The sequence below is a fragment of the Equus asinus genome, chromosome 26, assembly GCF_041296235.1.
Source record: "Equus asinus isolate D_3611 breed Donkey chromosome 26, EquAss-T2T_v2, whole genome shotgun sequence".
In the NCBI taxonomy this organism is placed as follows: domain Eukaryota; kingdom Metazoa; phylum Chordata; class Mammalia; order Perissodactyla; family Equidae; genus Equus; species Equus asinus.
The window spans coordinates 36,001,304-36,017,379 of record NC_091815.1 but is presented as its reverse complement, the minus strand read 5'-3'; the positions used below and the strand labels follow the sequence as shown (position 1 = coordinate 36,017,379).

The window sequence follows — 16,076 nt, the reverse complement described above, 5'->3', positions numbered from 1 at the left end:
TCTGTCCCGGAAGCCTGTTCTTTACTGTACGGACCCAAACCTCAAACCTTTCTGATATGGCCGCGTCTTTCATGCGGCTTCCAAAGAGCTATGGGACAGACTGGGCGCGGCCATTTTCTGCTCAGGCCTGGCCTGTGATTGGTTTAGCTCTGGGGACAGGTGGGCCGATTGCAGGCGCGAGGGCTGAAACGCTACTAAGCATGCGCGATGGTGCTGACCGCCGCTGCCGAGGTGGAAGAACTGGAGATGAGAAACCTTGGAAAGAAAGGAAACGATCTGTTGAATGTGCACATTTTCGTCCTCATCGGCCGAATCGGTCGGCTAGAGAGGCCATCTCGCTCTCCGTACGGTGCGCAATCCAAGATGGCGGCACACGGTCCAAAATGGCCGCCCCCAGCACAACGTAACGAAATCGGCGCGGCCATATTGCCCAGCGATAATTTCTCGGGGCACCAGAATCCGTGTCCGTACATAGATCGCTCACCTCCAAACTGCTACTATCTCTACGTAGTAGCCGGGGACACGGGATCCCCAGCCAGGTGAGCGGAAGCGGAAGTGGCATAGTACGCTTGACTTCTCCGGGCGTAAGGGCACAGGGTTTGCGTTTGAGGTTACGTTAGATTTCTGTTAGCGGCGTTAAGCGTCCTGCTCCGTGGGAATTCGTGATTTGGGATGTGGTTTGTGGTGGGTAGTGGTTGAGGTGGTTGTTAAGACGGCTTCGTAGTTGCTGCGGGTGTTGGGGGCGACTTGGGCCGGCATCAGTGTTAGGCGAGTGGGTTGAGGGAGAAACGAGAGACCATTCCTATTGGTGGTGACAGGTCGGCTCCGGAAGGCGCCCTAGGCGGTGGAGAGAGGCACTGGGAGAGGCACGGGCCGAGGGGCCCTCCTGGGGGTGGTCGGTGAGGATCGGGATTGGGGGCTAGTCCTCTGGGCTTCCTGTGGGTGGAGTCTGAGCATGCGAATTGCCCGTGTTGTGATGCCTGTGAAAATAGATGTCTGGGGAGCTCTGAATGGGGGCGAGAGCGAAGTGCGGGGTGGGAGCGGTATGGGTACCCGTGGGAGAGGTTTGTGGGGTTGGAACGTAAGGAAGCCTCAGGTGGACCGACATTTGGGTGCTGTACTAGGCATTGAGGTGTTATATTTCCCAGCGTTTTATACTGAAGAATTTTAAGCATAGGGAAAAGTCGAAAGAAGAGCAAAATGATCACCTGTATGCCAACCACCGGGATCCATGAATTGTTAAATTCTTGCTAAAGTTGTCTAGTCTAGAATGTATACCTAGTAGTGGAATTTTTGTGACATAAGGTAGATGAATTTTTACCTAGAAGGAAAAAGCCAAATTGCTTTTGAACCACCCAAGTCTATCACCGGAAATGTATGAGTGTCTCTTGATCCATAGGCTTTCCAACACTAAGTATTTTCCTTCTTGCTTTTTGACCATCTTGTGGGTTTAAAAGGCATCTCATTGAGGTCTCCATATGCACTTTTCTCCTTACTAACATAGTTGATCATCTTTTTATATGTTCATTGGCCAATTTTAAACCTGAGAAGTTTGTCATTTCCTTACTCCTTTTGGGAGACCCAGAAAATTATATCCCAGCCAACAAAGTAGCACATGTTTGGAATGCTAGTCTTTTGGCAGTTATTGAGTAATAAACCGTTTGGTTGGCCTTTGTCCCCGGTTCCTGGGAGGTAGCCTCCAAATTGTTGAGTCTCCTGGGTGATGAGTGTCTGTGTTATTCGTGGTGTAACCTGATAGTTTGTGCTAACAAGATGACTGCTGGGGGTTCTGTAGATAGTTAATGCTGGTGAGGTGACTCAGAATGGGGGCTGTTTGTGCCACAAAGATCAACCATGTAATTAGAAGGTTGGGGCTTTGAGCCAGGTGATATCAGTCCAACCTCCAGGAGGGTAGGGTGCTGGTGTTTGAGTCACCTGGCCAATGATTTGATCAATCATGCTTATTTAATGAAACTCTAATAAAAACTAGAGACAGTGAAGCTCAGGTGAGCTGCTGTGGTTGGCAGTACCCTGTATATTGTCACACGTAGATAGACTGGATGAGTGTCCTGACTCCAAAGGGAAAGGAGAGTGGAAACTTCTGGTTTGGGACCCTCCCAAACCTCACCCTATTGTGTCTCTCCATTTGACTGATATGTATCCTTCTGCTGTAATAAAACTGTAATCTTGTATATTTTTCCCCCCAGATATCTTATAGGTTTTGTTGGTATTGTAAACAGTGGCTTTTTTTCCTGTAAATTTTATTGTTGTTTGAATATGAAATTGAAATTAATGTTTATATTGGTCTTAAAGTAGTTACATAATGACAGTTTTGTTTCTTTGTTTCCAATCTTCATGCCTTGAATTTATTTTTCTCATCTTTTACTGGTCAGGGTTTCATCTATGGTACCTTTTTGAGTAAAGTGGTTATCCTTGTCATGTGCCTAAGTTTAAAGAAATCCTGTGGAGTTTTTTGTAGATACTCTTTATCAAGTTAACAAAGTTCTTATCTATTTCTAGTTTACTAAGATTTTTTTCAAAAAATGTGAGTGGCTATGATATTTTATTAAATGTCTTTTCTTCATCTACTGAGATAAAGAAATGGTTCTTATTAAACTATCCTTACATTCCTGGAATAAAGTCAACTCGTGCATAATACAGTTCTTCCCATATTCAGTAGTCTCCAATATTTTGCCAATATATCAGTGGATATAGTTTCCTAATATTTTACTTAGGGGTTTTATAGCTAAGTTTGTGAATGAGATGAGATTCCTATAAATTTCTTTCTCCTATTGTCCTTGAGAGCCAGATCTATTTTCTTCAGTTCTCATATACTCTGCCTAAGACGGAGTTTCATTTTACTTCAGAGTTCTCAATGAGTTTGCGATGTGATATTGAGAGCATTTAAGCTGTGTTAATGTATTTCTAGGGTGTCCTTTTCATCTCTATATTAGTCACAGTGTTAAATTAATTTTTCGTAATCAGAATTAATTTGTTAACCATCAGCACTGGTTGGAGGATATGGGAGATCCAGCTCTGGTTGTGTGTGAAGATGAAGTCTCAAAAAGAGAGACATGGATTTAAGATTCCAGTTGAGACTTCATTGCAGAGTTTAAGGACACAGACTTTGTCTTCAGAGGCAGACAGCCTATATTTTTGTTTTTCATAGGCAAAAGGTTAGCTTCATTGAGGTAAAATTATATACCGTAACGTTCACCAATTCTTCCTTCATGTACAATTCAATGAGTTTCACAAAGGTATACTAATGTATAACCATCACTTGAATCAATATATAGAACCTTTTCATCAACCCAAAAAGTTTGCTTGTGTCCCCTTACATTTGAGACCATCCCTCCATCCCCCTTCCCTCACAATCACTTATGTGCTTTCTATAGTTCGTGTATTCTAATACTTCATACAAATTGAATTATTCAGGACGTTGTCTTTGGTGTCTGTCTTCTTTCACTTAGGATAATGCCTTTGAGATTCAAAGATGATTTTGCATGTATCATTAATTCGTTTCTTTCTGCTGCTGAGTAATATTCATTGCTACGGGTATATCACAATGTTGATCTATTCCCCAGTTGATAGATATTTTGGATTTTGGGGAGTAGGTTTTGGGTATTAATGAATAAAGCTGACTGTACATTCATGTGCAAGTCAAAGTGGCTGTACCATTTTGTAATTTCACCAGCAATGCATGAGAGCATATCCCTTTTACTTCATATCATTGTCAGGGCTTAGTATTATCAGTCTTTTTAATTATAGCCGTTCTACAAGGTGTGTAGCAGTATTTTATCTTGGTTTTAATTTGCTTTCATTGTGCAACTTAAAGGAACTTTTCATATGCTTATTTGCCATGTCTATTTCTTTTGGCAAAGTGCCTGTTTAAATCTTTTGTTTCTTTTTTTATTGGATTGGCTCTTCTTTTATTAAGTTGGAAAAGGTTTTTATATTTTTTGGATAGAAATCTTTTAGTCTGGTATATTCTTTGTTAATATTTTGTCCCACCCTATGGCTTGATTCTTCTTTGTTTTTTAACAGTCTTTTGAATATCAAAAATTTTTCATATGTTTACCAATTTTTTCTTTTATCATGCTTTTTGTGTCCTATTTAAGAAATCTTTGCCTAATCCAAGGTCAGTTAAAATTTTTCTATGCTTTCTTCTAGACATTTTATAATTTTGACTCTTACATCCCTAATCCATTTTGAGTTAAGTTTGGTATGAGGCAAACCTGAATAGCCTATTGTTTCAGTAGCATTTATTAAACATTTTATTATTTTTTTTATCAACACGCTCATGCTTTTCTCTAATGTGTTGAATATATGGAATGAAAAAAATATATATATTAATGTACTGGTCTACCAACTCTGTCCCTTTCGCTATTTTTTTCTGTCTCTCTAGCTTGATTTTCCCCCTGGCTATGGATCATATTTTCCTGCTTCTTTCCATGTCTGGTCATTTTTGATTGGATGTCAGATATTGTCAGTTTTACATTGTTGTTTGCAGGATTTCTTTTATTCCTTTAACTGCTTTTGAGGTTTGCTCTGGGATGTAGTCATGGTACTTTGAAACAGTTAGATTCCGTAGAGGCTTGCTTTTGAGTTTTGTTAGGTGGGTCCAAAATAGTCTTTTGTCTAGGATGACTCTGTCACCCTTACTAAGACAATATGCTTCTGACTGAGGACTCTATTTGAAGTTCCTGTGTGTTAGTCCTGTCCACCCTGGCTAGTAGGAACACTAGCTATCCCTGATGTTGTGTGAGCTCTAGGAATTGTTCCACCTGCTCCTTTCCAGTGGCTCTTTCCACAGCCTTGGTAATTTCCTCACAGTTCATCAGTCCTTAGCCAGAGACTCAAAGGAAGCCTCTGCACATCTATAGAGTGAGTTTTCTCATCTCTCTCTCTCTCTTCTAATGTACTGCCTGGCAAATTCTAGCCATCTTCTTTTCCTCAAACTTTGACTTCTGTATCATTAACTCAGCAAGACTGCTAGACTCTTTTTGGGTTCTTTCTCACTGTGCTGAAGCCTGGAAAATCTTTCCAGGCAGTAAGCTGCAGCACACAAGGGTCTCACCTTATTTGTTTCCCTTCTTCTGTGACTTCTTTGTCTGAAAATAGTTGTTCTAGATATTTTTTCATTTGTTTTTAGTTGGTTAAGATGAAAGGATAATTTAATTCTCCCTGAAATCAGAGACTTATTGATTCTGATGTTCATGTTTTAATCCTTAGTCCACTAGTTACTAGCTGCATGGGTTTTAGCTAGGTGCTTGACCTTTCCTTCTTGGTTTTCTCTAAAATGGAATAATTATCATCTATACCTCATAGGGTTGCTGTGAGGACTAAAGGAGAAAAGAACGTGCTTAAAACAGTTCCTTGCATGTATAGGAATTTGCTCTTATTATTATTTCTATGCCAAACAAATCTTTCTTTGAATCCATAGATGCTGGCTTCCTAGAATGAGGCCGCTCCTATAAAGGAAAAAAAGTAGATGGCAAATCTAGAAATTCATCCTTGCTGAGGATAGTCTTGATGAGACACCATATTGGAATTTCAGGACAGATACTAAAAGTGCTAGCCATTTCCTGAAAGCTACTGAAAATGACCAAGTCCCAGGTGAGCTGTTTATTGCCAATTTGTTTTCCAGTAGATTTCTGGATGTTTATAAAAATGTATACAGTCAGACAGAACAACACGTGTAGATACATTGCAGCTGGGAGGGATGTGCTTAGACTGGGAGACAGAGTAGCCAATCAGGAAGGGAGCTCCATCTACATTTCCTTGGATCCTGCAAGGTACTAATAATTAGAATGTTGCCACATAAGCAATGGGATCCAGAACGGAGTCGTTAACATTTCTATGGTAATACTGGAAACCATCACAAAAGAATACAAACACGTTGCAAGATTTGCTTTGTAGATAAAGAGGAAGCACATGAATTCCTTGAGATCAGTAAATATTTCCTGAACACTAAGTGTGGAGAAATGATTTTCATGAATCTTTCTCTTCTTTCTCGTCCAGAGTATGAACCCTTGAACAGTCATCTTCCTAGGAAATGTGGGAGATGTAAAAGCCTAGAAGATGTTTAAAATCTCTTCTTATCTATAAAAAAGATAATAGTGCTTGCATGAGGGTTATTGTGCAGATCATTGTGTTAATGTGTATAAAATGTTTAGAATGATCTGTAGCATGTAGTAAGAGCTCTGCATTTGCTTTCATGAGTATCGTGATTTAATATGTAGCACCATCCATTTCTAGAAGGCAGTTCTGAGCATAACATACTTTTGTATGTGGAAAACACTGCAGTGACCACTAGGAATCTGTAGGAAATGTGAACACTTCCTCCAAGACTTGTTCCTGCCTGCCGCCTGGCCATCTTTTCTGTTCAGCCTCTTCTCCTGTGTCACTGAACTATTCACAGTTCCTTGAACCCAAATAGATCAGAAGCTATTTGAAGGCGGGACTATGCTTTATTTCCTTTTTTATTGCAAAATGTATAGTAGGTAACATTAAATGCTCCTAAGGCGGGTTGCAGAGGGTTTTTAGGTAAGGTTTTAGTGATGTTTTACATCAAGTGAATGAATAAGTGGAGAAGTGAATGAAGAATGGACAGAAAAAGGATAATTTTAGTGAATTTAGCCTGCCAAGTATAAATCAAAACTAGATACAAAGAAATATTTGTTTATAAATTCTCATAGCAAAAATAAGCAGAATAACATCCTGTAGATCTTTTATATTTTATTCCATTATATTAACTTCAGATTAAAAAGGATTATGTTGTTACAGGGCTTATTGTCATTCAGTGATGTGGCTGTGGATTTCTCCTGGGAAGAATGGCAGCTACTAGACACTGTTCAGAAGAACCTCTACCGGGATGTGATGCTGGAAAATTATAGCAACCTAATGTCATTGGGTAAAGATAGCTTTCTTAAGTATCTCACTGTAAACCCATTAATTGCCTGTCTTTTTTCCATTGCTACAATTTATGGGTACCCCAATATCCTAAATGATTTTGGATTTGGACTTGTATAGGTCATAGGACTTATTTTCTTTATGAACAGACAGTGAATGTACTAACTTTCATTTTCCAAATGAAAAGTTCCTATTTAGCTGAGATTCAGGCTATACCTTTCCTGGAGCAGAACTTTTCCTTATAGGCCTTAATGCTGCTCAGGTTCTCTGTGATTCCTCCTTGACAGGTTCTCAAGCTGCCAAGCCAGAAGCAGTGGTCGACTTGGAGAAAGGAGAAGAACAAGGAAGGGGAGAGGGGGAGTTCCCAAGTCAGTGTATTCCAGGTGAGTGAAACCAATGCAATGAGAGTTAGTACAAGCAAAGTAACAGTTGGTCACTGGTGGCTTGAGACCCCGTTAAGGTTATTTTAATTTTTCTTCTCATAGTCTCTGAACCTTTAGACGTGACTTAGAGTGAGTGAAAAGAGGTCTTCAGTACGGATGATGTCTGCTTCTTACCACTCTTCTGTATGTGATTCTCTTTTGCCAGCTACCTAGGAGACAAGTACCTCCTGTTATCTACCCTGGGTCACGTCTTTGCCTCTTTCATTTGGTCTTTCCTGTTTTGCGTAGTTGTTCTTCTATTGCAGCTTGTTAGACACAACTGGCCTCCTCCACTTCTTCTCCATACCTTTTCTATTCTTGCAGATATTTGAAGATTTCTTCCAAAGTTTGATGACACCCGTGTCCTTCAGTTTATTACTTATTATTTCTTTAAAAAAAAAAGATTGGCCCTGAGCTAACATCTGTTGCCAATCTTTCTCTTTTTTTTCCTTTTCCCCAAAGACCCCAGTACATAGTTGTATATTCTAGATGTAGGTCCTTCTAATTATGCTATGTGGGATGCTGCCTCAGCATGGCTTGATGAGCAGTGCAAGGTCCACACCTGGGATCCGAACTGCTGACACCGTGGGCCACTGAAGTGGAGCGTGCAAACTTAACCACTCAGCCACAGGGCCGGCCCCTCTATTTCTGTTATTGGATGGCTCAGACTTAACGTTGTGCACCTGCTCAGTCACTTTCTTCATTCTGTTGAGATATTGACTTGAGATTCCATCCCTCTCCATTTTATGATAATGATAAGATTGATTTTTTCTTTTCTAGAAGTAATGTGGCAAGTTTATGATTGGTATCAGGAAGATCCTGAGAAGGATGAACCTGTGGAGAGAGATCATGAAAATAATGCATTGGGAAAAATATTTTCTCTCAACCAAAACTTTGTTCCATGTGTAGAAAGACCCCATAAATGTATCTCAAGAGGAATAAGTTTGAAACAAAATGCAAATTTTCAGAGTAAAAACTATTCAGAAATGAACTGTGATGAATTAAATGGTCATAGGAAATTATTTTTCTATACTCTACGTGAAGCCTCCCATACTCGAGCCCAGTACTATGAACATAATTTATGTGCAAAGGCTTTCAGCATGGTGACAAATCTTAAGAGATGTTGCAGAATTCACATAGAAGGGAAACCTTATGAATGTAGTGAATGTCCAAAATCCTTCAGGTATAGGTCAAAACTCATAATACACCAGAGAACTCACACAGGAGAAAAGCCGTACAGATGTGATGAATGTCAGAAAGCTTTCAGTACCAAATGTCATCTCACTCTGCACCAGAGAACTCATACAGGAGAGAAACCGTATGGATGTACTGAGTGTCAGAAATCTTTCAGAACAAAGTATCATCTCATTCTACACCATAGGACTCATACAGGAGAGAAACCCTATGAATGCAAGGAATGTGGGAAAGCTTACAGGGAGAAGACGAAGCTCAGATTACATTACAGAACACACACAGGAGAGAAACCTTTTGAGTGTAGTGATTGTGGGAAAGGTTTTATGCAGAAGTCAAACCTGATTATCCATCGAAGAATTCATACGGGAGATAAACCCTATGGATGTGGAGACTGTGAAAAGGCCTTCTGTAGTAAATCTCAGCTTGTTGTTCACCAGCGAATTCATACAGGAGAAAAATCTTATGAATGCAGGGAATGTGGGAAAGCCTTCAATAAAAACTCGCACCTCATGACACATCAGAGAATTCATATAGGAGAGAAACCTTATGAATGTAGTGAATGTGGAAAAGCTTTTGTCCACACATCACAGCTCATTGTACATCAGAGAAATCATACTGGAAGAAAACCGTATGAATGCAAGGAATGTGGGAAAGCTTTTAATAAAAAGTCACACTTTGTAACACATGAGAGAATTCATACGGGAGAGAAGCCATATGAATGCAGTGAATGTGGAAAAGCTTTCATAGACAACTCACAGCTTATTGTTCATCGAAGAACTCATACAGGAGAGAAACCTTATGAATGCAAGGAATGTAGGAAAGCCTTTAATAAGAGGTCATCTCTCATAACACATCAGAGAATTCATACAGGAGAGAAGCCTTATGAATGCAGTGAATGTGGAAAGGCTTTTATAGACAAGTCACATCTCATTGTCCATCAGAGAACTCATACAGGAGAGAAACCCTATGAATGCAGTGAATGTGGAAAAGCTTTCATACGAAAGGCAATGCTCATTGTACATCAGAGGACACATACAGGAGAGAAACCCTTTGCGTGTCTTGAATGCCAGAAAGCTTTTAGCAGTATGGCAATGCTCAGTAGACATCAGTTGATTCATACAGGAGAGAAACCCCATGGATGCAATGAATGTGGAAAAACTTTCCGGCAAAAAAGCCATCTTATTATCCATCAACGATGCCATACTGGAGAGAAACCCTATGGATGCATTCCATGTGGTCAAATCTTCAACCAGAAGTCACAGCTCATTAGACATCAGAGACGTCACACAGGAGAGAAACCGTATCAGTGCACTCAATGTGGGAAAGCCTTTTTTGAGAAATCATACCTCAATGTCCATCAGAGAAGTCATGCAGGACAGAAACCTTATGAATGCAGTCAGTGTGGGAAAACTTTCTCTGTCAAGTTTTTTCTTACTTCACATGAGGAAATTCATAGAGCAAAGAAATCTCAGGAACACAGTGAGTGCTGGAAAGACTTTAGTGAGATGCCACATCTCACTGAACACAAAAGAATTCACACAAGAGAGACCCTTTGAATGCAGTGAAAGTTAGGATACTTTTCCATTAATTTTGGCCTTTGTAAGTTTTTGAAAAGTTCTCCAGGAGAGAAATCTTTTAAATGCATTGAATATGGGAAAATATATAGTGTCATATTTCATTAGAGAAAGGCAATATGAATGAGGTGGAAAGTTGAAATCTTTTCTTGAGAAGCAAAATCCTATTATATGTCACACACAAATGAAACCATTTGAGCGCACAAATGTTTTAGGTCATCACAAAATAGTTTTCACTGAGGAAAAATCTCATAAATGTTGTGAATCCTGGAATACCTTCCAAACAAGTGAGTTTTCATACCAAAGAATGCAGATGACTCAGACTTGTGATTAGGGATGTCTGTGGCATGAAGCCCACACTTACTGTGCTTCAGATGATATTTACTAAGGAGAATTGGTATAGTGTAATGATGGTGGGAAAGGTTGTTTACATATAAACAACTTTATAATAAAAATTCTGATCCTTTCACATTACCACGTATTTATAGAAATTGTAACACAAAGTAGTCAATTATGAAGTGCAGATAACTTTAGCATGCCAAAAAACACTTTGTTTCATGTTTGAATATATTATATAGTCAAAGCAGTAAAGTAAGGAAGGTCCCAGATGTATGTATTTTCTTTGTGTCTGAGTATTTTTGTAGAACACGTATAATGATTTTCAAATTTCACAAGATAATGGAAGTTGTGTACCACAAAGTTCTAGTTCCAGTTTGTCTGTGTAGTAGTCACCAAAAAATGCCAACATTGTTAATTTTTGTATATCATATAAACTGCAGAGGAAGTAACTAGGCTTAAGATTAAAGAAGACTGTAATATAACACCATTTACCTTTTTGTTTTTGTTTTGTTTTTACTATTTACTGGTATATGTAAATAGATCTGATAGTTCTTCTCAGCTCTTTGAAATGAATAAATTTTTTAAAACAAATTATCTTCTGGTTGCCACTCAGAAAAAAATACCCATTAAAAATATTGAGATTTAAGAGTGATGAGTAGTTATAACTCTTCTGAATTCTGAAATCCCAAGTGAGTTCTGGAAAACTGAAAGTAGCTACTATTTTTAAAGAAATAAAGATTAAAATGCCATCTTTGTTAGTGGTATTGCTCAAATGGGGGATGTGGCTTAGACCTATGACCAGATGTGTTTCCCACTACTTTTCCCCATAAAATCTAGTTTATTTGTTTCCTAGAGCTGCCACAAATACTATAAACTGCTCAGCTTTAAACAACAGAATTTGTTATTGTCTCAGTTCTAGAGGCTAGAAGTCTAAAATTAAGTTGTCATTGGAGCCATGCGCCCCCCAGAATTGATTAGGGAATCCTTCCTTGCCTCTTCTAGCTTCTGGTGATTTGCTGGCAATTTTTTACATTTCTTACCTTGCAGCTGCATAACTCCAATCTCTGCCTTCGTCATCATGGCATTCTCCCTGTGTGCCTCAGTGTCTTCACATGGCCGTCTTATAAACATCAGTCATATTGGATTAGGGGCCCACCCTACTCCAGTGTGACTTCATCTTAACTAATTACATCTGTAGCTACTCTATTTCCAAATACAGTCACGTTCTGAAGCACTGGAGCTTAGGACGTCAACATACCTTTTGGAGGGAGGGACATGATTCCTCCATAACACCTAGATAGCTACAGAGATAGTCCCAGTTTCACATCAGACACATTTATGAAGGCAGGTATTCACACTCTTCATGCCTCCACAGTGGAGACTGAGGAAATAGTCTGCATATATGCCTCTGTGAGGCACACCCTGCATCTCATACCAATCATCTTTACCTCTGTGATGGCAGATATGAGAGGAAATGTCCTACCAAGAGGCTAACACACAGAAAAGGAAAGTGAGGATAGGCTATATATACTGACACTATTTTGATAACTCACAGATGTGATACTTTACCCCTTCTCCTTTGGAGAGAAGGTGAGGGCACAGGAAAGTGTTCTTCCCAGTATAGTGGACATGGTGGAAGTTTATTTAATAAGTCTAGTTATAAATGTCAAAAGATAGAGAAAATGTTTCAGCATATTCACAAAGGAGGTGAAGGCATGCAAATTACATTGTGAAAGCTCATGAAACAAATACCTTCATACAAAAGAATACTAAAAACAGAAAATAAGTAGCTTAGGGTCCTCTACATCAAACGGATGAATGTCACAAACCAGGTGCACAAGCTAGTTGCATAAGAATACACCTAGTATATATTTACTAGTTATTGCCTGTATGAATGAGTTGACTCAGACCAAACCTTCCCTTCTTAACCCCACTTAGTGATGCTGGGGCTGGAACTTGTGACCATTTCTCCTCTGTTGGCTGATGCAGTCTTAGGGTTATTAATAGAGGGTGCAGGAGGGACATTATGTGGCCATGACAAGGGGCTTCTCTTTCTGGTTCCAGTGTGCTTTTTTCTGCAAGTGTGGCTTTCGGCAGACTGGCATGCTGGAATTACAGTGACCTTCACCTTAATGTCCCTTGCCAATGACCTTCATCTCTCCTGTACCCTCCAGAGAGCTTCCCCACCATCAGCGGGCCACTTTCTGGGGACCAGATGTGCCCTGCTGGCACCCTTCAGTGAGCCTCTCTACCACTTGTAGGCTGCTGTCTCTCCAACTTACTTTCCGATTGGCAAACTGCACGTACCTGTGGCAGCCGCATTTCTCCAATGAAGAGTGAATCTCTGACTAGGATTGGAAGATCCCTGTTCCCAGTTCTTAATTACTCCCTTTCTTAGTCTCCCCAAGCTCTGGAGGTAGTGACTACTTCTTGCATTGCTATTTCTGTATTGTTTGAAGTCCTTTTAATAATTAAATACCTTTTAATTGTTAAGAACTCTTCAAATTACTGATGTGATTTCTCCTTCCTGCTGAACCCTAACTGATATTTAAATTTGAGAAGTTTACAAAATAACTGGAGACTGTGTCAAGATGACAGCCTAGGCAGACTCTGAACTCACCTCCTTCCATGGACACAACAAATTTACAACCATCCTCGGAACAGTTACCCCTGAGAGAGAACTGAAAACTGGATAAAAAGAACCCACACAATAAGGGACAGTGCTGACTGGGGTGGAAAAGGCAGAAATTCCTTTCTGGAGAGAAAAAAGCCACCTTCTAGCCAAGGCACTTCATGGCTGGCTTGGAGCAATCTTAAGGTACAAAGCCTTACCTGGTGGAGTGGGGGATCTGACCAGGGCAGCATTACCACAATAAGCAGCTTTTGACTTCAGCACAATTGAGACATGTGTCATAATATCTGGCTATACTGGCTATTAACTACCATGGGGCATACCCCGAGAAAAGCTATCAGACATAAGGGGGAGAAAAGCCTGCTCTTAAAGGGTCCATGCACAAATTCACCCATTTTGGAAAGCAACCTAAAATCACCAGAAAGAAACGTTCACAGTGCTTTGGTGAAAAGAGACTCACTTGATAAGCTCTGAGTGCATCTCAGTGAGAGGTGAGAACTCCCCAAGGGCTGAGACACTGCCAGCAGCCGTTATTGTGATCTAGTACAGATGAGCTAACACAGATGCTGGGAGATGCCATTGGCGTTCTTCCACTGGCCTGTTAGTGCAGGGGTCTGCCCCACCCACTAGAGCACCTATTTAATCCAGCTCAGCCAGTGCAGGCAGCCCACCCTAGGGACTGGCCCTCAGGCAACTTGTGGGCCCACATAGGCAGGGTGCCTGGAACCTCTGCAGCTTGGCAGTTAGGGCTGCCTCTGCAAGGTAGGACATGCATGAGGGGTGGGCCTGCATTGGTGGAGTATGTGGGGCCACTACAGTGTGGTGATTGGGTCCACTTCAGTGGGTTGAGGCATGTTCACAGGGCAGGAGTGTGTTGACATGGTGTGTAGCCCTGTGGGTGTTGGGGCTTGTCAGCTACAACAGACTCATGCTTCTCAAACAGGCACATGGGGGATTGGCCCCACCTTCCAAAGACTGAAACAGTTGGGTGCTCTCATTCCTGGGGCTGGCCCTACTTAGCTGCAATCCTGAGAGAGCTGACAAGAGGCTTTCAGTCCAGAGGCCTAAAAAAATTGTAAGCCCCTGAGCTTATAACCAGCCACACTGGGGGCCTACTTACTTAACAGAAAAACTGCAACAGGAATGTGTGATTAGACCTTCAGCCAACTGTGCTGTGGCTCCCCACACCTGATAAAGTCACTGAAGGGACCATAGAAGCCACTCACAGCTGAGCATTATGACTTGCAAACTAGAAGGACAGGCTAGCCTCCCTGGGCACATGCAGCAAGAGCAACCCTGCCACAATAGAAGGACCTACATAGCTCACACAGGGGACACCCCTGGAACACTTGGAATTGGTGATGAGAGGGAAGAACACTGCTGGACCTTGTAAGGCCTCTCTTACATAAAGCCACCACTCCAAGATTGGGAGACATACCTGACCTACTTAATACATAGATATAAGCACAGAGAGAGGCAAAATGAGGAGACAAGGAATACGTTCCAAGTAAGGGAACAGGACAAAACCCCAGAAAAAGAACTAAACAAAACAGAGATAAATAATCCTCCTGACAAAGAGTACAAACTAATAGTTATAAGGATGCTCACTAATCTTGGGAAAAGAATGGATGAACTCAGTGAGACCTTGAGCAAAGAACTGGAAAATATAGTAATGAACCAATCAGAAATGAAGAATACAATACTGAAAATGAAAAATTCAGTGGAGGGACTCAATAGCAGAGTAGATAATACAGAAGAATGGATCAGGGAGCTGGAGGAAAGACTAGAGGAAACCACCCAAGCTGAACAGATAAAAGAAAAAAGAATTTAAAAGAAGTAGGACAGTCTAAGGGACCTTTGAGACAACATCAAGCACACTAACATCCATATTATAGGTGTCCTAGAAGGAGAAGAGAGAGACAAAGGGACAGGAAATCTATTTGAAGAAGTAATAGCTGACAACTTTCCTAACCTAAGGAAGGAAACAGACATCCAGGTACAGGAATCACAGAGAGCACCAAACAAGATAAACCCAAAGAGGCCCACACTAAGGCACATTATAATTAAAATGCCAAGAATTAAAGAGAGAATCCTAAAAGCCACAAGAGAAAGGCAACAAGTGACACACAAAGGAAACCCCTTAGGCTATCAGCTGATTGCTCAGCAGAAACATTACAGGCTAGAAGGGAGCGACACAATATATTTAAAGTGCTGAAAGGAAAAAACCTACAGCCAAGAATACTCTACCTGGGAAGGTTATCATTCACAATGGAAGGAGAGATAAAGAGTTTCCTAGACAAGCAAAAACAAAAGGAGTTTATCATTTAGAAATCAGGCTTACAAGAAATGTTAAAGGGACTTATTTAAGTGGAAAAGAAGACCACAAATAGGAATAAGAAAATCATCAAAAAAAAAAAAAAAAGGAATAAAATTGCTGGTAAAGGCAAATATACAGTAAAGGTAGCAGATCAACCACCTATGAACCTAATATGAAGGTCAAAAGATAAAAATACTAAAATTATGTTTTTCCATGATAAGACAGTAATGGATACACACACACATTCAATGAGGCTAGATATGATATCAAAAACATAAAGTGTTGGAGGAGGGGAGTAAAAGAGTAGAGGTTTTAGCAAGAGGTCAAACTAAAGAGACCATCAACTTAATATAGACTGCTATATATATACATTATATATGAATTTCATGGTAATCACAAACCTGAAACCTATAATAAATACACAAAGAATTAAGAGAAAGTGACCCAAACATAATACTGAAGAAAGTGATCAAACCACAAGGGAAGAGAGCAAGAGAAGAAGAAAGGAAAAGAGAAGAACTACCAAAACACACAGAAAAAAAGTAACAAAATGGGAATAATTACATTCTTATCAATAGGTACTTTAAATATCAATGGACCAAATCATCCAATCAAAAGGCATAGGGTGGCTGATTGGATAAAAAACAAGACCTATATATATGAGCCACATACAAGAGACATGTTTC

General features: G+C 40.2%; 1 protein-coding gene across 5 annotated transcripts; it reads left to right on the top strand.

Moving 5' to 3' along the window:
* Positions 1–387: 387 nt before the first annotated feature.
* On the top strand, positions 388–12,938 carry LOC106825288 (zinc finger protein 605-like). 5 transcript variants are annotated; one of them, XM_014831984.3, is made up of 5 exons: positions 389–539; positions 5,444–5,616; positions 6,787–6,913; positions 7,200–7,295; positions 8,115–12,938. In XM_014831984.3, exons 2-5 carry the CDS (start codon positions 5,602–5,604, stop codon positions 10,082–10,084), a joined length of 2,208 nt encoding a protein of 735 aa, XP_014687470.1. In that variant the 5' UTR covers positions 389–539; positions 5,444–5,601; the 3' UTR covers positions 10,085–12,938. The 5 variants fall into 5 exon arrangements, with proteins under 5 accessions (XP_070355296.1, XP_014687470.1, XP_070355294.1 ...); XM_070499193.1 differs by lacking the exon at positions 389–539 and adding an exon at positions 561–684; XM_014831983.3 differs by lacking the exon at positions 389–539 and adding an exon at positions 691–4,884.
* Positions 12,939–16,076: the final 3,138 nt, after the last annotated feature.